Source organism: Salvia hispanica, chromosome 2, assembly GCF_029641045.1.
Source record: "Salvia hispanica isolate PSC_SH4W2 chromosome 2, Shi_PSC_v1, whole genome shotgun sequence".
In the NCBI taxonomy this organism is placed as follows: domain Eukaryota; kingdom Viridiplantae; phylum Streptophyta; class Magnoliopsida; order Lamiales; family Lamiaceae; genus Salvia; species Salvia hispanica.
This window is the reverse complement of record NC_142693.1, coordinates 61284387-61310270: the sequence shown is the minus strand read 5'-3', so window position 1 is coordinate 61310270 and position 25884 is coordinate 61284387. Positions and strand designations below refer to the sequence as shown.

Genomic DNA, 25884 nt, shown 5'->3' with positions numbered 1-25884 from the left:
TAGTATATCTTAAAACAATTATAATCACAAAAACATACACTTTTTTGCCTTTATTCTATACCAATACAGATGAATCATTCTAAACTAAAAAAAATAGTACTACTATCTTATTATCTGTTTTACTTTATAAATTATCGTGTAGTCTAAAAAATTACAGTATCATTTTTTATAGGGGTGAATGAAGTACTATGAATTAACCAATTGTACTGTAAAATATTTACGAATTGCTAATACTCATTAACTAATAAAAATATTTTATTTTCTGCTATAAAAAGTAAATTAAAGTAAAAGATAATACTAATAATCAAGAAGATGCCCTACACCACATAACTTTTTATCATCCCTTTTTCCTATCCTGAGAGTGAAATCTGATCATTATCCAATTCTGTGTCAGATATCAATATTGGTGGATTTATAATGACTCATATCGCCGCCAATTTCATGATTTTATTCCTCATGATAAATTTAAATAAAAAACTTATAGTCATTGCTAGCTGTATAATAGATAAATTTCTGGCTGCTTTTAGTTTTCCATGCTATCATACAAAATACATAGACCATATATGAAATTAAAAATCAAAATTCTCCTTCGTTTATAGTAGCACTAGTACTTATATTTATTGATATATTTATTTTATATAAATATCTTAAGTATATGGAGTATATATAGATCAAAGTCCATCTCCACACTAGTTGAGGACAAAATTTAAGGTAGCAAATTTTATGGTACTTTTGTTACATTCATTGAATTGGTTAACATAAATAATTGGTTAAAATTATCGAAATAATCAGTATTGTAATTTTCAATTAATTTTTAAAGCCACGATAAACAATCAAATTTTGTACAACCAAAATAAAGTTATATTAATAATTTGATGTATTAGTTATATATTAAAATTATAAATATAGTAAGTGGATAAGTTAAAAAGACTTATTAGCCTTTAACCTCATTTTTATATTTATATTTGAATTTTCTTTCTATTATTTTTAAAATTTGAATTAAAGTAGGCACTAGTTACATATATAATTCTAAAAAAATAAAAAAGTTATAAAAAATCATAAATATATAACCACAATATTATGCACTTTCCATGTACTATATATATATCTAATATTTTAATTAAATTAATAAATAAACTTATTTTTTTGTCAAATAAATAAGAATTTGGTTGTATAAAATTTGATCACTGTAATTTTTAAGACTACTAACTTGAGTAAATTTGATGATTATTTAAATATAATGGGGGTTAAAGAGGAGGTGGAAAATAGAAGTGTGCAGTGAGGCAATAAATGGAAAGCAGAGCAGCGTGTCTGAAAAAGACAAAAGGTAAGCAGTTGCAGCTTCGAAAGCAAAGTCTAGATAGATAGATAGATAACGTCTCCAATTCTGATACTATCATAATAATAATCTCTACCTTGGATTGCGCAATCTCTCTCCCTTCTCTCTATACTCTTCCTCTCTATATGTATATATACATTTTCTGAATTTTCAACACCGTTGACAACTTGCTCCCTCAACTTTTTTATTTTTCGGAAGTAATTTGATTTTAATCAATATGCAAACATGAAACGATAATTGTTTTAGTTCTTGTACTATTATTATTATTATTATTATTATTATTATTATTATTATTATTATTATTATTATTATTATTATTATTATTATTATTATTATTATTATTATTATTATTAAGTATTATATACTCCACCAATCCATTATACTACAAAAATATTACTTCCTCGTTTCTTTATAAGCAATTCATTTCTGTTGAAGCATAATCATAAAAACAACACAATTTTGAGAGAGAAAGAAATAAAAATATGAAAGCGAAGGTGGAAGGCAAATAGATTTAGTATTTATAAATAAAAGATTTAGAATTAAAAAAATTAAAATTGGTCGTTGGGACTAATATTTTGGGCTCATGGTCTGCATCGCATACCAAAGGGCTTAGAGCATGCACAATGCTACGATTACTCTAACTGGCGCCAAAGACTGTAAATCTTGAGGTTAGTATTTCATTATTATTGAATAAAATTTGATCGTAGTATATTAAGGTTCATGAGTTTAATCGAACCTTATATTGTTACATTGTAGTACTCCTTTTTAATTAATGACTTGTTACAGTGTTCTATGCCATTGAGGAAACATGATACTGTGTCACAAACTTAATTATGCATAAGACATGTTAAAAATATTAATTAACGCAACTCCCCCTTTAGTGTCATCCAACTAATGTCTATCACGTAACACAAATTTAATTATTTTGGAGTAATAGTTTGAAGCAATATTTTAAGAAAAAAAATGGAACTTACTACATAGTATTAATTTTATATGGATTTAATAATGTAATTTTCCTTATTTAAATAAAATTTTAATAAATAGCATATCAAATCAAAATACAAATAAAAAATGAGAAAAATAAACCAGACATATTGAACAGTACAAATAAAACATTTCTTAGTGCTCAATTTGATGCTATTAAAGGGCAGCTAGGTTTAAAAAAAAAATTGAAGCATTCTCATCAAATCCATTTTCAGCCCATGCTTGTGCTTGCGACCTCACCCAAACAAATTACATCATCCTATTCCTCTCTATCAAACCATCAAAATACATGCACAAAATTGATAAACTGAATTTTCAAAATCCTAATTGAATCACAGCAATGCCAGCACATTGGTTTAGACGCAACCATGCCTAAAAAGCTACCCCTATTCCTCTGAAAATCCAGTCTGATTCTGCCACCATTTTACTATACTTATTTTCCAATTTTCAGACATGACACCACCACAAAAAAATTAAATACATCACACACCAATACATACAGACACTCAATTAATTTCCCATTATTGGAATATTAGATCCCCCCATTCCCACAAACATAGCATTTTCATATGTTAAATAAAAAACCAAATTTCTGAAAAATGCTAATTAATCAACGAAAAATCACAAGCAATTAAAAATTCCCCACAAACCAAACTAATTAAACAAAACCAACTAATATAGCAAATATTAATCCAATTAAAAGCAATCAGTAAGGCGGCGGCTGATGTCTGTTCGCTGGAGCCCACACGACGTCGTTCGCCTGATAGCTGTACGTCGGCGGCGGCGGCGCGCTCCCGCCGCCGGAGATCGTCTTCGGCGAATCGTGGCCGCCGGAGTTGTCGTCCTCCTCGTGCTCCGCCGCCTGGAGGCGGTGGAACGACGGATTGGTGAAGTTGGCGGCGACGAGGTAGATCGTGCCGGCGGAGATGAGGGGCCCCACCACGTGGCCTCCGACGACCTGCCCCTGCGGCCCGGCGAGGGAGAGGGAGAAGGGGGAGGAGGGGGAGGGGGAGTTGGCGGAGGGCGGGAGGAGGGTGGCGGAGATGGAGAGGATGTCGAAGCGGCCGTGGAAGGTGACGGTGGCGGCGGGGGTGGAGGAGGGCTGCTTGAGGGTCACGTTGGAGACGGCGCCGCTGCCGCTGAGGAGGCAGAGCCCGATGTTCCTTTTCCGGCAGAAGCGGGCGGTGGAGTCCACGATGTCCACGCCGCCGGGGAGCTCCAGGACGTAGGGGCTCATGGCGGGCTCGGCGGCGTCGCGCGTGATGATCACGGGGGGCTTCGGCTTGTTCTTGGACCCCGGGGGGCGGCCGCGGGGGCGCCGCACGACCTCGATGGTGGCGCCGTCGGCGGCGGCATTGGTTGGGGTGTGGCTGTCCGCTTCTTGGTAGTCGCCGCCGCCGCCACCGGGGGTGGTGGAGGAGAGGTGGTGGAACTTGGAGAACATTGGATGGTGATCTTGATTTTGTTGGTGTTGTTGTTGTTTATCTTCTTCGGCCAATTCTCGCTTCATGATTTTTATTTTATAAAATTGGGGGAATTGGGAATTTTATATGGTGAAAGGGATTAGGGGATGGGGAGGATTATTGGCTGCATGCAATTTGGTAGGAATAAAATAATGGAGAGAGATGGGATTGGGAGCAAGTAGGTTTGTGAAGAGAGGCGGTGGGGTGTGGTGTTGTGAAAGGAAGAGGGGATAGTGTTGGACTTTTTTTTAATTTTTTTTTTTGGGTGGATATTCATTAAATGTTTGTACTTTGTTTTCTTGGTCCACTTATATATTCGATAAAGTTGCACTTCTCTTTTTTTGGTTTTGTAAGTTTTTGTACTTTGAGTCATAGCAATGGATCTTGTACTTGTTCATGTAATTGTTTTAATTTGGGTCGGGTTTTAACAAATAGTCAAGTAATATAGGTTTAATATATAGGTGAATTTGGATTTCATTTTATATACTAATTCGTTCATAATTTTTTTTGAAGTGTCCATAATAAATACTAGTATTATCCAAAAATGTAAAGTTTGTTTTAAACTATTAACATTATTCTATTTATGTTTTCATTTTTTTTCTCATATTATATTCACATTTTATTTTATTTTATTAATTTTTCATAAAAATTTGTGTCATGAGTTTATGGAATTATTTTTGACGGATGGAGGAGTATTATTTTTGCAATGAAAGAATAAACTTATTTTCAAATGACATGATCAGTTTTAACTCATTCATAAAATAATAGAGAAACCTTTATTGTGAATAAGAGAGAAAGAAAAATGAGATTAAAATTGGTGGAAATTGAAAATTGAGAATTTTTTATATATAATTAGCGCATATTAATTAACAATAAAATTTGAATGAATAAGTTATTAGAATGTGAAGACTGGTTGTAAAATATATTAAAAAAACAAATGAACCATGTAATCACAATTATTATGAAATGAAAATATGTGATATGTATTGCCGAATGGAGAGAGTTAAAAAGCAAATGAAACATATAATGACAAATATTACAATATGAAAATATGTGATATGTATTGAAGAACAGATTGGAGTAATAAAATAAATTTATAAAGGTAAAAACCTTATAAGACTGGTGCCACCGTGAATTCACATGGCAAAAGTTTAATACTACTTCTGTTTTAGAGGAGGCAAAAAAGTACAAGTACTAATTTGCAAAAAAAAAAATATTGATTAATTGATAAATATTGTGAGTATGTTTAAGAGTTGAGAGAGAGCTAAGTTGACTAGTAGTAATAAAAAATTAGAGACAGTTTTTAATGTGGGGGTCAACTAGAATAATAGATTCTGTTCTAAATTAAAAATAATGCCTTGTTATATTTTATCATTATACTACAATCACGTGTGTAGTATGCATAATTCGCATATTTGTCAATTAAATGTGGATAAAGTAGTTTTCGTAATTCGACTATTTATCTAAGTAATCCATTTTAGAAAAGGAATTACGTATTATGAATTCACACAGAAACTGGTGAACTTTAGAAAATGCTAATTTTGTTTCTCGTGATGATCAAATCCAGGATAACAAAATATTATTAGACAATAATAATCTTCATAACAAATTTTTATTAAATAATACCAACACTACTCTTTATAATAAATCCATCGTAAATCTTCACCATCCAAATATCAAAAGCAATTCCAATTTATTATAAAGTAATTTCTTTTATTCAATCATGAATTGAATGGATGATTGGGGTTATTAGAAAGGAGTCACATTCATCATCGATTAATCGATTTGGATCCGCTCTAATTTCTTATTCGAAATGGGTCATATATCCATCTTTTTAATGAGCCTTAGGGCATCCGCAGAGCATCTCGCTGCGGTCCCTATCTCGTCTCGAAGAGACGAGCTGGCATCGAGACGGCGATGCGGCATGCATCTCGTCCCGAAGAGATGAGCCTGCTCGTCTCGCGTCGCTGAAAGAGGCCGGCCTCGAGCTGGCTCGCCACGCGCGCGTGCCACGTGGCGCGCGCTGGCGGATGGCGTGACGCCCGCGAGTGGGCGTTGAATTATGACGTCATAATTTATTTTTTTAAATTAAAAAATTCGAAAAAAATAAATTGTAATTTTTATTTTAATTATGTATTTTTTTATTCATAAATTTAATTTTTTTTTAGGATTTTAATTATGTATTTTTTTATTTTTTAGGCCTTTAAATTGTAATTTTTATTTTATTTAATGGAGTGTGTTTTTATTAATTGAATTTGTTGGAAATAAAAATAAAAAATAAAATTGAATGAATAGTTAAGGGATGAGATGGTTAAGAGATGAGGGATCCAGGTGTTGTCTCTTATTTAAGAGATGAGCTGAAAAGTACAGTGGGGCCTATGAATAGTGAAGAGATAAGACGGTTAAGAGACGGATAAGAGACAGGGATGCGGATGACCTTATAGAAAGTGATAGAAATCTATACTTATATACTCCCTCCGTCCCGCTTAAGATAACACGTTTTCTTTTTTAGTTTGTCCCAACTAAGATGACACATTTCCTTTTTTGGTAACTTTCTCTCTCCAATTAATACACTCAACCACTTTTCTCACTCCTATTAAAATATTCTTCTTTTTTTATCTCTCTACTTTAATACTTATACCCACCTTCTCTCTCTCCAATTAAACACTTTAATCAATAATTCCTAAAGTCTCGTGCCGGCTAAGCAATGTGCCATCTTAGCCGGGACGGAGGGAGTAGATGAGATGATATATCATCAAGTTAATATAGAATAAGAATTACGAGTATATTTTAAAAGGGATTGTATTGAGACTGTCGATTCCACTGTCGTAAGTATGAATTTCTGTTAAATTTGATTTTTCAATCTACTATCAACCTATCCAATCCTACAAAGTAGTATGTGTTTTTTTGACCCGTTACTGATTTCAATGGCAACAAGTGTTGGAACTATTCCACCAACTAAGCACAAAGTAAACTTGGATCTAGGGTTTAATTTGTCTCCAGACATTGAAGAATAGGGCTCCACTTGTTTGTTACATTTACACCCAACGACGAAAGTTTTGACACAATTAAAGTTGAAAATCAAAATTGGTGGCTGGGATTGTCCATACACTGTCACACTGACCTCCTCTATTTCGATTTTGCTATCATTTCTATAAATATTCTACTAACTTCATCTCTCTCGAAACTTCATCTAATCAATGATTTTTATAAGATGTTAGTGCATATATATATTATCGCATGAACTGAAATGGGTAATGGAAATCGAGAGTGGCGATTATGAATATTAAATAAAATGATTACAAGATAAATCACGAGCTAGCCAAGTCACGTATTTTAAAGTCTTGTCAAATTAATGACATATTGTTACATGTTCATGTTACTTATTTCCCACCTAATGTACATAAAATCAATTCAAAATCTACCTAATTACTGTTTAAAATTTGTGATAGTACACAATCGGTTAAATTTACGCATAATAGAAGCTTAATAAAATAATAGTATTAGGAAAAAGTGTTGTTTGAATTTATTTATTTTGTAATTGTACCTCAACGAATCTGAAATTAATACGTATGTTATTCATTTCCATTGCTAAATGACGAGTAATTGTCAATGACACTATCAATGCTAAAAGTTGTGAATTGCAAATATGAGACTATGAAAGTTTGAATTTTTTTCCCTTCTAATTTCATATTAGTAGTATATGAATTTGTTCATTACTTCATTTATAATATCCATAGTCTTTGTGAATTAATGGGTGAATTGGATGTGTATGTAAAAACAAAAAATGGCGGTCACCAACTTTGACTAGAAAGTAGAGTTGTATCATGTATGGCACCCCTACCACCACGACCCTACCCTAAACCCTACTCCAATCCTCTCACATTTTGATTTTGTCGTCGAATGATGGAGTTGTAATTGAACCCAAGTTGGTAATGAAGTAATGTCAAATGTCGGCTTCATAATACTCCCTACTTAGTTTAGTGAAACTAGCAAGTTAAACCAACTAAATCAAGATATTTGGTTCGTAGACGGATACAAAAAATAATACTACTATTATCGATAAGGGTTAAGTTTTCTAAAAAAAAATTTAAAAATTTAATTCTAGATGATTTAAATTATTAATAAGAATTTAATAGTAATATATGTTAAATTTGGATAAATATATAAAAATTTTATAGAACAAAAATAAATTAAAAATAGTAGTTTAGATGAGGGCTCAAGTCCCTAGTGAGCACCATATATATGGCTCTGTCCATGTAGAGTGGAGGGATTTTTATTTAAGCACATCGGGTTCATTTTATCTAAAAGCATATTTCTGCAAAGAAAAATTAACTTATTATTATTTCTTTTAAATTTATTTTTAAACAAAATTAAATTGAGAATAAATGGAGTATGAGAGAAATGAATAAGAAATTAAATAAATAATATCATCCACCAAAAACAGTTTTATTGGCGGACAACATGAGTTTTGACGAAAAATTGGTAAAGGACGAGAGATATCAATATAAATCGAGTAAAGTATTAGAGTTAAAGATAAAAAATAGTAAGCATAAATTGAGAATAACTTTCCATTCTTAGTATGCGACTAATTTTAGTAGACAGATAAAAATAGAAAGATGAGACTATTTTTCGTGGAATGTGAATAGAGAAGAGAAGTACCTGCTCCATTAAACATTGTAAAATAGTAGTATTCCTTAAAACAAAAAATTGATATTGGTTAAAAAGTCTGAAAATAGTGCAAAAATACTCCAAATATAATTAAGTCTTTTGTTTAAAAACATCTAATGATATACTATTTTTATACCAAATAGTAATGAAAATATTCCCACATTATCAAAAGACTTTTTTTAGTTGTTCGTTTTTTATTCAATCAAAAGGATGCTTTGCTGGATATAAGATCATTTGAGCACTCATAATCAGATAATTTTGTTAATGAGAAAAATGATTCAATGTTGAATCCATAACAAATTTACCAAATAAGAAAACTTGCAAGTTGATTCAAGCAACGTAGTAATGATTATCTAAAGCTCACGCGTCACGTCTGACTTTTTGACAATATGCAGACATAGCAAAAAAGCATCCTTGCGACCATGCCAATGCTTCCCTTTTAGACCAAGGATTGCTTGGAAATTTTTTTCTTGTCATCACAATTTGTAACTATTAATTTCAATGCATATTGGGTTAAAATTATACTTTGGAGTAGTATATCACATTTACAAAAAAAAGTGCTTCTTAATCGTAACGATATTGAAGAATTTTATGCCTAGAAAATAAATGTTTTAATGATGAGCTTTTAACTAAATAACATATCACACTCTTTTCATTTATTGTATTGCATCGGACACCGAACTTTTTTTAATATTTTAAACACTCCTAAAAATACATAGTATTATTAGAGCATCTCCAATAGCGGCTAGCCGGTGGGCTAGCCGATTCGCATCGTTAGCCGGTCGGCTAGTCGAACTATTGGAAACGGCCAGCCGCAAATCGGCGAAAAAATCGGCGTGGGGTAGCCGATTTGAGGGCGCTGGCCGATGCGCTGGCCGCCATTGTGGCGAGCCGATCGGCCAGCGCTATTTTTTAATTTTTTTTATGCATTTTTTTATTGTATTTTTTTAATGTATTTTTTTATGCATTTTTTATTGCATTTTTAATATATTTTTTTATGAATTTTTTTAATTATGTAAGTTTAAAATAGGCACACAGAAGACGGGCTAGACCCAATACAAAATTAAGACCTAAAATAGGCACACAGAAGACGGGCGAGACCCCCGTTCGGCTAGCGACAAACTATAACGGATTCAAGGCATACTAACATTTTTAATGTATTTTTTTAATAAATTAATGAGTAGAGTGGGGCGGTGGCTCGTGTGTGGAGCCCGGATTTTTTTTATTATGTAATTTTTTTTTTTTTTTTAGTTAATGTACTTTTTTTATTTAAATAAAATTAACGATTTTTTCCCGTATATGTGTCTTAAATTTAATTCTCTATTTTGTGTTTAATTCCGTAAATGTAGTTGTTTTTAAGGCTAGCCTATTTGAGTAAAATGTTGATGTGGCAGGTAGATTTTTAGTGCTGATGACGTGGCAGAGAGAGAGTGGCCGGCCTATAGCTGGCCTATTCTTATTGTGGATGCTCTTAGTAGCCTTTTCAACTTTTTTGATAAACTCATTTTACCTTTTTTGTCAAATTCAACATAAGAAGAATGTTGAGCAAGTATTCCAAAATATTATCAGATTAAATACGAAACACGAATCAAATCTATAGAGCAAGGGAGAAATCGGGAGCACAAACCAACAAAATGAAGACAAAAAAGCTCTTCCATGATCTCTCAGTCTCACTGGTTTGATTGAAGTAACCCTTTTAAAAATGTCAATAAAGAAACTCATTGTAACATCCAACCTATCTTCAACCCCATGTAAAATTATTAATTAAAGAAGCTCATTATAACATCTAACCCCCTCTTTCAATTCATTATATCTTTATTATAAATCCATGCAAAAATGTAGTAATGATAGATTAGTGGCATTTGATGTAAAAAAAATGTAACCTTTCCATTATAATAGATTCAATCTCGAGCAAATTAGATAATAGTGTTGGAAATTGCACAATGATGAGTGTTAAAAAAAAATTGAGAGGGAAAATGCTCATCAGAACATAAGAAAAATCATCCATTACAATGTCGCTAAACCATCTAGGGAAAACTTCTATCAAACAAGTTGAGGTAGATTATGGGCAACTCTATTTGCTGATATATGTATATATCAAACGAAAGATTTAATCAATAATTATAGTTTGATAATTAAGCGGGTTAGTCTCATAAATGATTATCAATCTTTGATATTGGTATCAAATTGATTACTAAAGGTTTATTTATTTCAAAATAAATAGTAGTAGTACTAAAGTATACTACTTTATACTAGTACTTATAGTTTAATTCAATTTATTGAATTATTTTTCATATGACAATTAAAGTGACACCTAACCTTTGTAAAATATGCCTAAAGTTGGGATATAAAATGCAACAGTTATTGAATTAAAATAATTATTATATTCTTATTAAGAATAACAATCACTTTTATTAAGAATGACAATCACTTTTGTAATAATCAATTTTAATTCTCACCAAATTAATTTAGAAGACGTGATTATGTATTTATTGGAGTCCATACTAAAACCTTCACTTGATCAAAGTGAGTTTATTTCCTAAAAACTAAATAACCCAAACTAATCTATAGGTAATCTTTTAAGTCATGACCATTACGTACCAAAGAATAAGAAATCACGATAAAACTCAGGTACGTCATTAGTAACACCAATTTACAAGACAATCTCTGGGATTCCACAGCTTCCAACGGGGCGTCCCGGCCGCGCAGTATGGAACAACAGAAGTTTCATGTGTATATCAGTATATCATTCTTTCAATGTGAGAGTCGTACAATATTTGTATGAAGAAAGAATGAAAGAATCCAATATCAATGTACAAGTGAAGCAAGGCAAAATGATGTTGTTGGTTACTCTTGATTCTTACAAGTGAAGCAAACCTCTTGAAACCGAGTCCTTGATGGTAACTGTTCAAGAGCTAAGAAGAATTTCACCACTTCCTCTATTCGTCAAACAAAATTTTTGTAGACAGAGATGATTGTGTAGATTATGCACTGGTTTGCCACTCAATCTCTATACGCTTGTGCGTGTAGTGGCCCTAGTTCAAGACTTTGACGAGTACTAGCAATATCATCGTCAATACGGAGAACTCCAGTACAAACTCAGGCCAAGCGGAACGTCTCACCCAATACTGCCACCTGTACAGTTCAACCAGTAGATAGCCGCTGATAAAGCCTGCTAAGCATTTCCAGATTATGCACCATATTTAGAATGGTGACTATAGAATGAGTATAAAAAATTTGGGAAAAGTTCTGGCAAGTTCCTAGGTTAAACGAACCCTAAAGTGATAATAAGCTTCAACGACTTAAAAGCTTCTGAAAAAATAAGTTCCTTACTCCCATCTTAGTTTCTCATGATATTATAAGCAACAATCAATTTTAAGAAGAAAAAAACCTACTATGATATGTCAATTCCAGCATATACCCTTCAAGTTTCATATTTCTGTAGCTTATAAGCTCAATTATTCAAGGCTCTTGAACATGCATATAACTTCTTTGAAAATCTTATAAGCTGTCTAAGATAGCCTTAAGCCAAACACCCTCTTAGTCATGCCAAATTATGTGCATGTCAGCTCATATAATAAATTCCTACCCGCGATAAATGTCAATGCTTAAAGACCATGAGTCCCAGATGCCAAAAATTGAAAAATGAGAGAGAGAGGGAAGGGGTTCAGTATGCTGAGTCGTTATAAAAACATGAAACATAAACTTACCAACTGCTGGAAGCAGATCTGCTATCTTCATCAGATTGTTCCTTCTCAAATTCTTCTAGTATTACACGTTGTCTCTCAGTTACGGTGCTGAGAAATGACACATCGAAAAAAGTGGAGCTTAACATTAAATCTACTTCTCTTTTCAGAAGAATTCTTAGAATCCAAGAGTAAATGCACAAATTTTCGCAAACAAAAATGCGAAAAAGTATAACACTTCAGAACTAGAATGATCACTGTTGTGGTGTTCTGGAGGAACGATTTTCATTGTTATCAAGACAAACTAAGAGTGAAATATTTGTAACCGATTATATGAAATCTCCTAGTCAGAAGACTGTCTAATCATCTGTGATTTTAGCATACACAATAAGTCCATAGCCCCGGTGAACCTGATGCTTGCTTTCGCTTCGACTAAAAATAAAAATGCACAAGAAAGTAAGAAGAAAGACAAACTTACGGAGGAAGTTTTATGCAGAAGCGTATGTACTGATCTCCATGGGTCACCATGAAACCACTCTTTGGCAATCCTATAGTGCATAAAACCCATCAGCAAACCTAAACCAAAAGCAAAAGGTAGGCCAAATCAGGATAGAAGCCATACCTTGGCCTCTTAACTTAACCAATTGCCCATGTTGAACCCCCCGAGGAATCTGCAATGACAACAACCGTTGAGCAGAAGACAAGATTTAAATTTTAAGCGTTACCTGGAAGCACTGATCAGATAAAAGAGAAAACTCTCACCATAAACCGAGTGAAATATATGAAAAATGAAAGGGTGGAGCAGGGTTTTAACAATAATCCAGTCTAGAATCATTTCTTTTGAATAATTTTGTAATTCATATAATTAGGCTAAAGAGGACTTCTATTTTTTTAGGGTTTCATAAATAACTTATTAATTCAAATTATCCCACTAAGGTGGTTCATGTAGTTTCCAGTGAAACTGCTTTGAAATCTACTAACACCTTCATTTCCACTTTCGCATATATATTTCTCCAATTTAGACCAATACTGTAATGGTTTTAATTTTAAGCTTCCTCAAAAAGGTCCAAACATATGGAAACATTGGTATATACAAAGGATCCTCGTTATGTCCTATGACTATCATTGAAAGTCTTTCGTTGCACACAGAACACAGAGAATCAGACTGATACCTTCCTCCTTATGTATTACAATGGTGTTCATCTTGGAAGCAACATTCAGGTGAGATAAGTAAAAGGAAATGATGAGAATAATATGTACACTTCCTCCTTTTATCAAGTGAGAGAAGTATAACTAGATAATCATAAATAATTCATCAGGAAGCCTAAGGATTATCAGGTTATCCTTTTTAATTTGGAACATAAATTCTGCATTGGATGTAACTGAAGACTTAGATGAGGTATAACAGTATAAAGAGAGATTTAATTAGGTCACATCAGATCAGCAGATCTTGGTGACATTTGGATGGCTTGGTACTTGGTAGCATTAGAAACGGGAAATACTTGCATGCTTTTACCCACAGACATGTTTTGGGTACATTCAAAATACTACTCCTCATGGAGAGTGCTGCTCATGGACCCATTGCCCTGGAGTCCTGATATTGGCCTAACCTCTAGATTTTAGGGATTCATAAACCAATATTAGAGTACACTCCAGTAGCATTGACATAGAAAAACAGAGTATAAGGCAGGAGAATACAATGTATGGGAATGGCAGAAAATTATCTGGACAGATTATGAGTTTGATGCAACAAACTTCTGTACAAACAAATGGCTTTCGATGAATGTCTATCTGTCATGTCAAACGCTTTAAAAGTTTGGACTCTGATTTTACTAGCAAGTAGCAACTGCCACCCACATGGCCTGGTGACTTGAATTCACACATATAAGGGAGGGGGAAGAGAGAAGAGCTAAGCCAATCTCCAAGGACAGGAGAGCTAATCTCAGTTACTAGGCACAAAGAGTGGCGAATTTCCAACACCATCCCACGGAAAATTGAAAGTAAAAGATCCAATTACAAGCAAAAAAAACCAAGGAAAACCTGGTTTAGTGATTGGGAAATGAACATAACTTTTCTATCTCAATCACAAACTGTGGCCCCATTCATGATTAACCAGATTAACTTCTTAATGACATTCCACATCAGTCTGGTTATCTTACTATGTAGGTATCTAGAAAATTATGTAGCAAATTATGTTAAAAAATCCAAGATATTAAATTCAGAAAAAAGGAAGTATAGAGAACACATATATGTAAAATTAACAAGGGAAAATAAAATAATGCAATTGAAAACATGCATGAAATCTAGAAGAGAGAACTGGTATCTTGTATAGACACATAACAAAAGTGCCATATCAGAAAGGGAAGTAAGTATCTTACTGTCAATTGCTTTTTTCCGGAAAGGGTAGGCACATCAACACTGCCACCAAGAATGGCCTGCATGGCATTAAAAGAAAATTTCAACTCGACTGCAGTAGAAAAACAAAAGCAAAAGGGAACCCTTCCTATATTAAGACGAAGCAAAAACAAAAGAGAATCTGAACAAACTGACTTGTGTAAGGCTGATATATTTGTCAACATAAAGATCAGCACCATCTCTGGAAAATATGGGATCTTCTGCAACCTGAATCAAGAGATTACCAAATACATAAAAAAAAATCAAAATAACGAAATAACATTTAAAATTATTGACTTGAAAGCATGGCACCTCATCAAGTAATATCATAAATCATAATAGAAGTCATCTACACCAAGCCAAAGACCCACAATGGCAAAGCAACATGCAAACAAGAAGTCCAATAAACAATTTGTTGCATAATTCCTTCCAAGAAACATTGTTGGAAGTAACCAATAAGTTGAAAAATCATCCAACTAACAAAACGCTGGAGAACCTTCTTCAAGCCTTCAAGGAGAATACCAGAAGCAAAAATGTTTGATCTAACAGTTAAAACTGGTATCTAACATCATTGGAACTCAGCCAACCTAGGAGAACTGGAGAATAGGAATTCAGTTTTAACAATAACTTGCCAATCCTACAATGTTGGCTGTATTGACGGTAAAATGTTAATCTAATCTTATGCTAGTAATCTTTCAAGCTTACAGAGCAATGATGTCATTCTCAGAGAAAACAGTTGTTCACTCTACCTCTCTCATTCCTAGTTCAACAATATGTATGACCTTGGAGAGAATAACCACAGAATCTATATACAGATTGCACCTACAGAATTCATATGATTCAACTTAATATCCATTGTAGTATTTGTGTGCATGCTTCGTTAGAGCCATAGGCAAAGATGAATCACACACCAATCTTCCATAATTCACAGTTATTAAATCAACAAGTTAAGCACATATACCATGCTACATACAGAAAGTCTATCATAAAACAACAAGAGATGCTATATGCATAGAATAGTTTTGCAGAAAATCACAACTGGCAACAAACTATATTGTACTTGAATCAAATCCATCTAGGAACCTCCCCCGCCCACGCACAGACCTTTTCCATAAAACTATGCTCAAAGGAAACCCTTTGGAAACGTACAACGAAGATCCTGAGAGTTTCTCTTATTCTATTTTTATGCTTTCAAGTAGGCTTTTCCTTTGGCCACCTAAATGGAATTAGTGTAGTGACACTAGGTGCTCGCTCACGTTGTAGTTCTTTTGTTCTTTTTCTGGAGAGATTCTTTTTCAACCCAGAAAAGAAAATCCATATGCCCAAAAGGTTATTTGCAATCAAAACATATTTCAAAAATACAATTTAAACCAAATATGTTAGGTGATCATGTAAACTTAAACAAAGTCTGTTTTTTTGTTAGGTATTGCAAATAGAAAGGAGAGCTACAGAATGGTGTTGCCTTTATTTTAATAATTAGGTCGCCAGAAGTGCTTCCCCATGCACCAGAATTACCAGCTCTTGCTACACGAACTGTATCACCAGCATCCACACCTAATCCCAAGAAAATACAAAAAAAACGCAGTGAGCACAAGCATCATGCATACTTCAGTGAATATAGAGAAAGTACAGGGGACATAAAGACATAGACGCTGAAAATTAAAGTAATAAATCCTCCCCCTCTTTTGAAATCTACTGGTCTACTGAATTCCAGGAAATCAATGCATCATTCACTACACATGGTTTGCGAATTAAGTTACTACATTGTAAAATAAAGTGTATCATTCAAGTCCCGATGTTCATCTGTGGAATGCTAGTGAGGAGATATTCTTAGTCAAGATTAACTGCAAAACATAGTAACCTACAAAACTTTAACATATTATGCAATTTAATCCTTAAAATTTTAATTTACAATTATATTCATAAGCTTTCTATTATTTTTAAAATTAATACACCATTGATATCTCTCCATTCTCCAATCAAAAATCATACGGCGCACAGGCACAGTGGCATTCAGTCCATGCGTGCATGTCAACTCAATTTGTACAAACATCAAATAGTCTATCAACTAAGAAGCTTGTGAATATAATTGTAAAACTGAAAGCTCTGGATTAAATTGCATTTAGTGGCAAAATTCATGTATATTTTGGCAATTAACCCTTCTGGAAAAGCAAATTTACAAACTGAGGACTCAGCAGTTTCCCTTCATATTGTTTAGTTTACCATGCCCATTCTATTGCTTCAAGTACAAAAGATAGAGGACAGTGCTATTCTCCTGTCGGCTTTGCTGTGAAACCTCAGCAAAGGTTCTCGGAAATGTCCCATTGCTGTAACTTGATGAATATATCCCTCTGAGACGAGAAGGCACCTAGTATGTAAGCCTTGATCTAATTAATTGTCCTCGGGGACATTTCACTTGATTTATTCAAGATATTACTAAACGCCAGGAGTTGTTCCAACAAAAAACCTATGAATTCTATCTAATCGGCATATATACACGGCCTTGGTTCTGACTCAAAGTGCTAGCCACAGCTTATGTTTCCAGATAGATTCTTGAGGGCATCCTAGCATACTCCTAATCGCCCACTAAATACAGGTAGCAATTTTTCCATCAGATCCAAAGTGACAAAGTTACATAAACTATTAAGTAGTACTCCCTCCGTCCCCCAAATTTTGACACACTTTGACCCGGCATGGGTTTTAAGAAATGTAATGGAAAGTGAGTTGAAAAAGTTGGTGGGATGTGGGTCCTACTTTTAAAGTATTAGTTGTATAATAAAATGTGAGTAGAAATGAGTTAGTGGAATATGGGGTCCACTACCAAAAATGGTAAAAGTGAAGTGTGTCAAATTTTCAGGGACGGACCGAAATGGTAAACTGTGTCAAAATTTGGGGGACGGAAGGAGTATTAAAAATTAAAAATATAACTAATGCATCAGAAATGGTTTGCTAGATGTATCAACATCAGAATTATAAGATTGCTAAGATAAACAAAAGGAAAGAAGGATGTGTGAAACTATCAACCAAATTAGTGCTTATGTAAACCTAACCTGCCGGTATAGTTACTCGGGCATCCCTGACTCCTTTACACGCACCTGATCCTCCGCAAGCTGTGCAGTATTCCTATACATGATTTTGTTTCTTACTTCTTTTGGATATACAAAATATGATAGAAAAGAAGAAGTAAAAAACTATGAGTAGACCTTGATTATTCGTCCAGCACCTTTACAAGTACTGCAAGTTGTGGTAAAAGGCGGTATTGTCACCTAAAAAACCAGTAACAAGGTAAATGAAAGCCATAAATAAGCGCTCGTACAAATTTGATATTCAACGGATATCATATATACAAAAATAGAAAATGTAAAAGTGAATTGAAATGCTCCGAGAGTATCAATCAGAGAGTACTCACTCTTCCAATGCCTCTGCAAGTTGGACACATAATTGTCTGAGCATCCAAGGGATGGCCTCGGCCACCTGAGAAATAAGATAAATTGGTAAAGAAAAGGTCTTAAGCCCAGAAGTGACAGCAGCACTAGTGAGTTCTACAGCAACAATGTACACCATTTAATAGAACAGGGAAATTAATTGCAACCTCTGTCCAAGAACTATGGACACAGTAACTCTTTACACGGAGTAGTGGAACTGGACAGGGCAGGGATCACCACATAGGAATTGAATAAGCTGTTAATTCTCCATTACTAATTATCTATCCACAAGTGAGACACAGAGCATTGGTAACGCTATTGACTATCCAACTCAAAAACTTTAATTCAGGGGACATAAGTTCAGTTATAATGTTTTAGCTAGTAGTAATAACATGTAACTGCTCCACGTTCTACTCACCGCAAGAATCACATGGCACATCTGCATCAAATGAAAAATGCTTAGTGCATCCGTGAGCAGCTTCAGAAAATGTAAGCACAAGTTCCACCTAGGATCCCAAAAAATAAGGTTTAATTTGCAGACAGCTGAAATTACATACATGAGGCAGCAACAGTAGTAGTATATAAATAATGTACCTGAATATCGCCACCCACATTTTCAGTTTCATTTTCAAAAATCTGTGGATGGAAAAGGTGTCATCAGAAACCCTTTTTAATCTATAATACAGCAACAGAATCACAATAGTACCTCAGAAAAAATTTTGTGAAATGAATCAGAGAACTGAGCTCCATGAGCATGTCTAAAGCGACTCGAGCCGGTGTTAAAATTATCTGAGCTCCTCGTCCCATTTGTTTTTGAACTCCGTCTCAACTGTTAGAAAATTCATTTGCTTAATTTCAACACATGCATATACAAACTTTAACACTAAAAACAAAGGATAAACAACAATAATCAATCAAAACATGAGTAGTCATCAGATAACATGTCTGCTGCAAGAAAGTAGCATGGACTAAAGAATAAACTCCTATATTTAAGTAAATCTGAGACAGACAGATAACTAAACTCTTTTATGCTTTTGGGCCCAAAATGCCACCATTGTTTGATACTTCCTCACACTCTAAACATGATTTCTCTTTATCCACAAATGTTATCCAATTCTTCGCCATAAAACAAATAACTTAACCATGGAAAGGTAGGAGAAAAGATATCGTAGAACAACTAAACACAAAAACAATCTAGTAACTAACACCAATGGAAAGAAGAAAGTAGTATTTACCCTGTCATAATGTGTTTTCTTATCAGGATCTTTCAAAGTCTGCAATCACCTTCCACAATAAAATGGAACAGGTACATTATTGTCATAGAAAATCTATGCATGACCAAATAAGTTCTCGGTTTAATTAAGATAGAGCAAATGTTAATAGGACAGGGGACCTCATACGCCTCTCTTATCTCTTGAAATTTTCTGCTTGCGGAAGGATTATTCTTATTGGCATCAGGATGGTACTTCTTCGCCAGCTACACAGCACAGAGAACCAAATTGCATATGGTCATTGTTCATATAACTTCATATAAACATACTGAAAGATGAAAAAAGAAGTAATCTAGAGATGCTAAGCATACAATTTCCACTACTGAACGGAGAAAAGTACTATATAGGACGAGATAACAAATAACAACTAAAATACCACAATGATCAAACAAGTCTTACAGCACGGAAAGCCTTTTTAATCTCATCGACCGTGGCATCTCCAGACACGCCAAGAATCTCATAGTAATCACGTGCCTCAGACCGACAAGCTCCTATTGAAATGTATCACAACATGATCATCAAAATCCAAATCCTACTACAATATAAAAAAAATTCAAACTTTGTCTGTTGACTTTGAAATCAAAACCTGTGGCGTGGATGAAACGCCTTGAAAACAGCATCTCATTATGTGCAAAACCGGCCAGACATTCCCTATAACCGAACTGATATGCAGCGGGTGAATGATTCCATCGACCTTGACATTAGTGATTATCAACAAAATGTTCTACTTTAGTTGCAGAATAGTATCAAATTGAGTAAATTAGTACACCTACTACAGTCAGATTTAGCAGTTCTTACATGGAGAATGAAGCAATGCCCGCTGTAAATTGGGTATTTTCCCACATAAGATTCCATCGGAGGATTTAGCATAAGTTTTCTGCCGAAGCCGGAGAAAAGGATGAAATTTTGACAGGAAAGTGATGAATTGTTAAATTTTAATGAGATTAAAGCAATTACCAATAGTTTATCGGCGAGTGATTTGGGCGAAGACGCCAGCCATCGACGCATGCTTGAGCTTTACGGCAATATAGGGAAAATGAAATTGGGGAGGGGTTTAAAGCTATGCTTAAACCCTTTAAGAATTTTTTTTTTTTACTTTTTAACTGAATGATTATTTTTATGAAGATATTTTCTTTTCCTTTTAAATCTTACTATTCCCTCCGTTTCACTATAGTTGAATCATTTTAGCATTTCGGAAAGTTTCTTCATAGTTGAGTCATTTCATTATATGGTAGTAACTTTTTCCTCTTTCTTACTTTACTCTCTCTTACTTTATTCTCTCTACTTTATTCACTTTATACTTTAGAGCATCTCCAATAGCGGCTAGCCGATTCGCGTCGCTAGCCGGTCGGCTAGCCGAACTATTGGAATCGGCCAACGGCATTTCGGCGAAGAAATCGGCGAGCGCACACCGATTTCCAGGCGCTGGCCGCTGCGCTCGCCGATGCGCTGACCGCCATTGTGGCGTGCCGATCGGCTAGCGATCGGCCAGCGCCCATTTTTTTTTTTTTTTTAAATTTTTTGAAAAACTATATATACGTGATTTTAGTTTCATTTTCATTTGCACCACTTGTTTTAACGAGTTTTCTCTCTCTCTAAATTTTTGTACAAGAGCAACATCGAGCGATGAACAACAACAACGAGTCCAGTCCGGCGACGAGCGGATCTCAAACTCCCACGGTACCCGTGGAATCTGGATGGGGCCAGATGGGCGGGTAGATGGGCCAAGGGTTTAACGTCCCTTGGCAGCAGTTGATGGGGATGATGGCGGGAGGGTGGGGGGGGGATGCAGTGGGGGATGGAGGGCGGGGGGCAAGCCAGCAGCGGGCAGGCAACGCCGGCGTGGGGAGGTATGCCCCAGATGCAGCAGCAGATGCTGCAACAGATGATGGGGATGATGACGGTATGGCAGGGAGGGATGCAGCCCGGTATGCATCCCGGGATGCAGAGATCACCAGGGGGGACACGGTCTATCGTCCCTCTCTTGATTTTTTGACGGCTTCGTCTCACACGTCGACCCCAGTGGAGACGCAGTTCACTGGGGATGACCGTTTCTCATTGCATGAGCTGGGGATCGATATCGGGGAGGCGGACACTCCCGTTCCAACGGGTCGGGCCGCGCCAAAGAAGAAGAAGACTAAAGGGAAGAGCAAGGTGGTCGGCGAGTCGTCGCAGCCGGCTGTTGACGACTGCCCCACACGGAGGAAGTGGACGGAGGATGAGTATGTTGCCCTGGCCAAGGCGAGGTTGTCGGTTTGCGACGATCCGCTGGTTGCGAACAACCAAAGGATCGTCAACATGTGGGCTAAAATTAGAGCAGCCTACAGGAGGTACTGCCCGCACAGAAAGGACTACAGCGGGAAGGAGTGCCGGAAGGGGTTGGAACACATCAGGGCCGCGGTCGGCCGATTTTCAGGGTTGTACACCAATGCCCTCCGCATGATGACTAGTGGGCAGACTGAGGAGGACGCCCAGAGGGTAGCGGAGAGTCAGTTCCCCGTGAAGGGGACTTATAAGGAGTTCACCTTCTGGGAGTGATATCTGGTGCTGAAGGACTCCGAGAAGTTCCGGGCGGGGGTCGAAGCTGGGTGGGCAAAGAAGCAGAAGCTGAACTACTTCGGCGATTACAGCGGCAGCAGCGGCGGATCCCACGACCTCCCTTCGGATGCTGAGGAGTTACCGACCCCTCCATCCTTTGCTCGTCGCCCTCGCTCGGTTGGCCAAAAGCGGACGCAACGGACAGCGAGGGGATCCTCCCCCCTATCGCCCCAGGAGGTCATCTCGGCACCCTCCCCCACGCGCGTACACATTATTCTCGCGTCAAAAAATGGAGGAACGGATGTACAAGGTCTTCCAAGAGTGGAGGGTCGCAACTGACCCCACAGAGAAGAGGTTTCTTCGCTCGATGCGCGACAACATGCAGGTGGATTTGGATTCCACGAGGGCACTGATGGGGGGCTCAGACGCGGGCTCAGATACCCCCACCGATGTGGAGGTCCGGGGTGGCAGCGGCGAGGACGGCAGCGACGGCGGCGATGAGGAGTAGAGAGCGTCGGGGCTCGTGTGTGGAAGCCCGTTTTTTTTAAAAAAAAATCATGTATTTTTTTTATCTATGTACCTTTTTTTTAATGAAATGAATGAATTTTCCCGTATATGTCTCGTAAATTTAATTCCGTAATTTATCGTAAATTTAATTCCGAAATGTAGTTGTTTTTGAATTATTTTTATTGCGGCTAGCCTGTGGCTAGCCTATTTGAGTAAAATGATGATGTGGCAGGTGGAATTTTAGTGCTGATGACGTGGCAGTGAGAGAAAGTGGCTAGCCTGTGGCTGGCCTAAGAGCATCTCCAATGCAAATAGGCCAGCCATAGGTCAGCCACTCTCTCTCCCTGCCACGTCAGCAGCACTAAAAATCCACCTGCCACATCAGATTTAGGCCAGCCATAGGCCAGCCGCAATAAAAATAATTCAAAAAATACTACATTTACGGAATTAAAATTACGATTAAATTATGGAATTAAATTTACGAGACATATACGAGAAAATTCATTAATTGCGTTAAAAAAGGTACATAGATAAAAAAAAATTACATAATAAAGAAAAAAAACTATCGCCGTGCAATCCTCCGTGCCCACAACTCTTCAATTATATCCTTTTGGAATTGAATATGAGCATCCACTTGGCGCATGTCGGCAAATTCCTTGAGGCGGCCGGCTTCATTGAGAGGTACCCCACGTCGTACGCTAGAGGTGGCCGTTCCGTGGCATGGACCGACTTCATCGTCATTGGCCCAACTAGTCAGTTGTACGCCTTCGTCTTCGACGATCATGTTATGCAGGATAATGCAGGCGTACATTATTTGGAAAACGCATGTGACATCCCACAAACGCGCTGGACCCTTAATTGCCGCCCATCGAGACTGGAGCACACCAAATGCGCGCTCCACATCCTTGCGCGCTGACTCCTGTCGTTCCGCAAAGTAGGCCTTCCTTTCATCACTTGCGTGCCTGATCGTCTTCACAAAGACAGGCCACCTAGGGTATATCCCATCCGCCAAGTAGTAGCCCATATCATGCCGGTTGCCGTTGGCCACAAATGAGACGGCTGGACCGACGCCCTGACACTTCTCGTTGAATAGGGGCGTCGAGTTGAGGACGTTGGGGTCGTTGTTCGACCCGGTTACCCCAAAATATGCATGCTAGATCCACAGCTGGTAATCAGCTACGGCCTCAAGGATCATCGTGGGATTCTTTGACTTGTAGCCGGTCGTGTAGGCCCCCTTCCAGATAGTCGGACAGTTCTTCCACTCCCAATGCATACAGTCTATGCTGCCTAACATCCCGGGGAACCCATGCTTCTCCCCGTGCATCTGCATCAAATTCTGACAATCTTCGGGAGTAGGGCTTCGAAGGTACTGCTCACCGAAAATGTTCATCACGCCCTCACAGAAATACTTTAGACATTCCAGGGCTGTCGACTCACCGATGTGGAGGTACTCATCCCACATGTCTGTCGCGCCTCCGTAAGCCAACTGCCTGATTGCCGCCGTGCACTTTTGAATAGGGGTGTGGCCGGGTCTGCCAATCGCATCGTGCCTGGAGCGGAAACACGGATATCGACGCTCCAAAGCGTCAACGATACGCATAAACAACTCCCTGCGCATTCTAAAACGCCGCCGGAACATGTTTGAGGGAAACCGCGGGTTCTCTGAAAAGTAGTCGTCATACAGCCGCTGATGTGCAGCTACGTGATCCCGATCAATCACTGCTCGGTGGTGGATAACCCGTGGAGGGCGAGGTTTCACCTGTTGTTCCACCCTACGCATGCACCGCTCCATCTCGCGGTTCATGTAGACATTCATAGCCTCGTTCATCCTCCGTTCGTACTCCTCAGCATCCCCACCACTACCACCACTGCTACCACCCGCGTTACTCATCGCTCGATGTTGCTCTTGTACATAAAGTTAGAGAGAGAGAAAACTCGTTAAAACAAGCGGTGCAAATGAAAATGAAACTAAAATCGCGTTTATATAGGTTTTAAAAAAAAATTAAAATTAAAAATCGTCGCTGGCCGATCGGGCCGCCACAATAGCGGCCAGCGCATCAGCCAGCCACACGCAATTGGCTAGCCTTGGCCGGTTTTTTCGCCGAAATTCGGCTAGCTTACTCCAATGGTTCGGCTAGCCGACCGACTAGCCACGTGAATCGACTAGCCGGTTGGAGATGCTCTAAAGCCATTGGAGATGCTCTAAAGCCATTGGAGATGCTCTTATTCTCTTTACCTTTTTCTCTCTCTTACTTTTTTATCTATTTATTTAACACACCCAACATTACTTTCTAAAACTCCGTGCCGAAAAGTTTCGCCTCAACTATAGTGAAACGGAGGGAGTATTATTGATTTATTTGTGGTTGAATAAAATAATTACTTATATGATGAATTTGATAAGGTAAAACCACCCATTCGCATGTCTAAATTAGAGATGACAATGGGATATGTATTCCCTCGTTGTCATTTTTAAACTCAGATTTATTTAGTAAAATTTAGATGCTATATTTGAATTAGTGAATCATGCTTGATAATCAAAATCAATAATTAGCTATCAACTTAGTTTCAATAATAATTTTTTAACAAAATACTGTTGAATTTTCAATCAAATTACTATGTTAGAATACATTTCACTATTTCTCATTCAACTAAATTTTTCTTAGCATTCCACCTTTAGAAACTGTGAATAACTAGATTAAAGGCCTAGTCCCATTGTCACACCCAATCCTATTGACGTAACTACTTATAGTAAATAAATTCAAATTTTAAGATAAATAATCCACTCGTCATGTAAATAAAACACATATTATATAAGTTCATAATCCAACTATTTATCAAGTACATATTTCAAACATTTTAAACTGTAGTGGGACCCTCTTACCACTCTATATACTATACACTTATTTACATGCAAAAATGATGAGGAGGAGAGGGTTGTTAAAACGCGTCAGCCGCCGACCCTGATAACATGTGGAGTTTGTATAACTCACATTAACCGAAACATCACTGATATCTTATTCCTGAAAAATATTAGTGGTTTATATGAGCCACAACTCAGTGCATATAAATTTTCACCTTTAATTTCACATTCCAAATATCAAACACATTCTTTCACCAACATATATCACCAAAAGTAATAAATATCATAAACAATTTAATATTCATATGCATATGCCTCTCCGTCCTTTTCATTATTCTGTGACAGATCAAGCCTGGTATCTGCCCGGGATTTCCATTGTACATGACCCGTAGGTCCCTTATATTTATTTGACCTTTCCACGAAGGTTCCTCTTTGATTTGACCTTTCCACGAAGGCCCCCTTTGCATATTTTGACCTTTCCACGAAGGTCCCTCTTTGCATATTTTGACCTTTTCACGAAGATCCCTATTTGATTTGACCTTTCCATGAAGGTCCCTCTTTGCTCTTTGTATTGACCCATATGTCTATTATCATTGTATATGACCCATAGGTCTATTTTCATTTCCATTGATATCAGATCTAGGGCAAGATTGTCACATATCATCTTTAATTCTATGATTCAAATAATTCCAATACCATGTGCAAACATATCAATTGCATCAATTACATATTTCTATCATATAATT

The 25884-nt window shown here is 36.7% G+C and overlaps 2 protein-coding genes across 5 annotated transcripts; both read right to left on the bottom strand.

Annotated features, from left to right (window-relative positions):
• Nucleotides 1–2411: 2411 nt before the first annotated feature.
• On the bottom strand, nucleotides 2412–4012 carry LOC125202741 (AT-hook motif nuclear-localized protein 28-like). The gene has a single exon (XM_048101186.2). It carries the CDS (start codon nucleotides 3831–3833, stop codon nucleotides 3030–3032), a length of 804 nt encoding a protein of 267 aa, XP_047957143.1. The 5' UTR covers nucleotides 3834–4012; the 3' UTR covers nucleotides 2412–3029.
• A 7060-nt stretch (nucleotides 4013–11072) lies between these two features.
• ATJ1 (DNAJ heat shock family protein) lies at nucleotides 11073–20293 on the bottom strand. 4 transcript variants are annotated; one of them, XM_048100449.2, is made up of 19 exons: nucleotides 20191–20293; nucleotides 20032–20110; nucleotides 19820–19927; nucleotides 19633–19724; nucleotides 19356–19439; nucleotides 19198–19236; nucleotides 18669–18791; nucleotides 18557–18598; nucleotides 18381–18468; nucleotides 17947–18011; nucleotides 17741–17803; nucleotides 17588–17660; nucleotides 16000–16091; nucleotides 14694–14765; nucleotides 14522–14578; nucleotides 12766–12814; nucleotides 12622–12691; nucleotides 12168–12254; nucleotides 11073–11632 (listed from the first exon to the last, which is right to left on the bottom strand). In XM_048100449.2, the coding sequence occupies exons 1-19, from the start codon at nucleotides 20239–20241 to the stop codon at nucleotides 11602–11604; spliced, it is 1365 nt and encodes a 454-aa protein (XP_047956406.1). In that variant the 5' UTR covers nucleotides 20242–20293; the 3' UTR covers nucleotides 11073–11601. The 4 variants fall into 4 exon arrangements, with proteins under 4 accessions (XP_047956406.1, XP_047956407.1, XP_047956405.1 ...); XM_048100450.2 differs by having other exon boundaries at nucleotides 11073–11629; XM_048100448.2 differs by having other exon boundaries at nucleotides 11073–11592.
• Nucleotides 20294–25884: the final 5591 nt, after the last annotated feature.

Excerpts from the sequence above, each read along its gene's own strand:
- ATJ1 (XM_048100448.2), bottom strand. The coding sequence starts at position 20,241 with ATGCGTCGATGGCTGGCGTCTTCGCCCAAATCACTCGCCGATAAACTA. Across the intron at positions 20,111-20,190 it reads CACTCGCCGATAAACTATTG|AAAACTTATGCTAAATCCTC; the intron begins GTAATTGCTTTA and ends CGGCTTCGGCAG. Across the intron at positions 18,012-18,380 it reads TGTGCCATGTGATTCTTGCG|GTGGCCGAGGCCATCCCTTG; the intron begins GTGAGTAGAACG and ends CTTATTTCTCAG.
- LOC125202741 (XM_048101186.2), bottom strand. The coding sequence starts at position 3,833 with ATGAAGCGAGAATTGGCCGAAGAAGATAAACAACAACAACACCAACAA.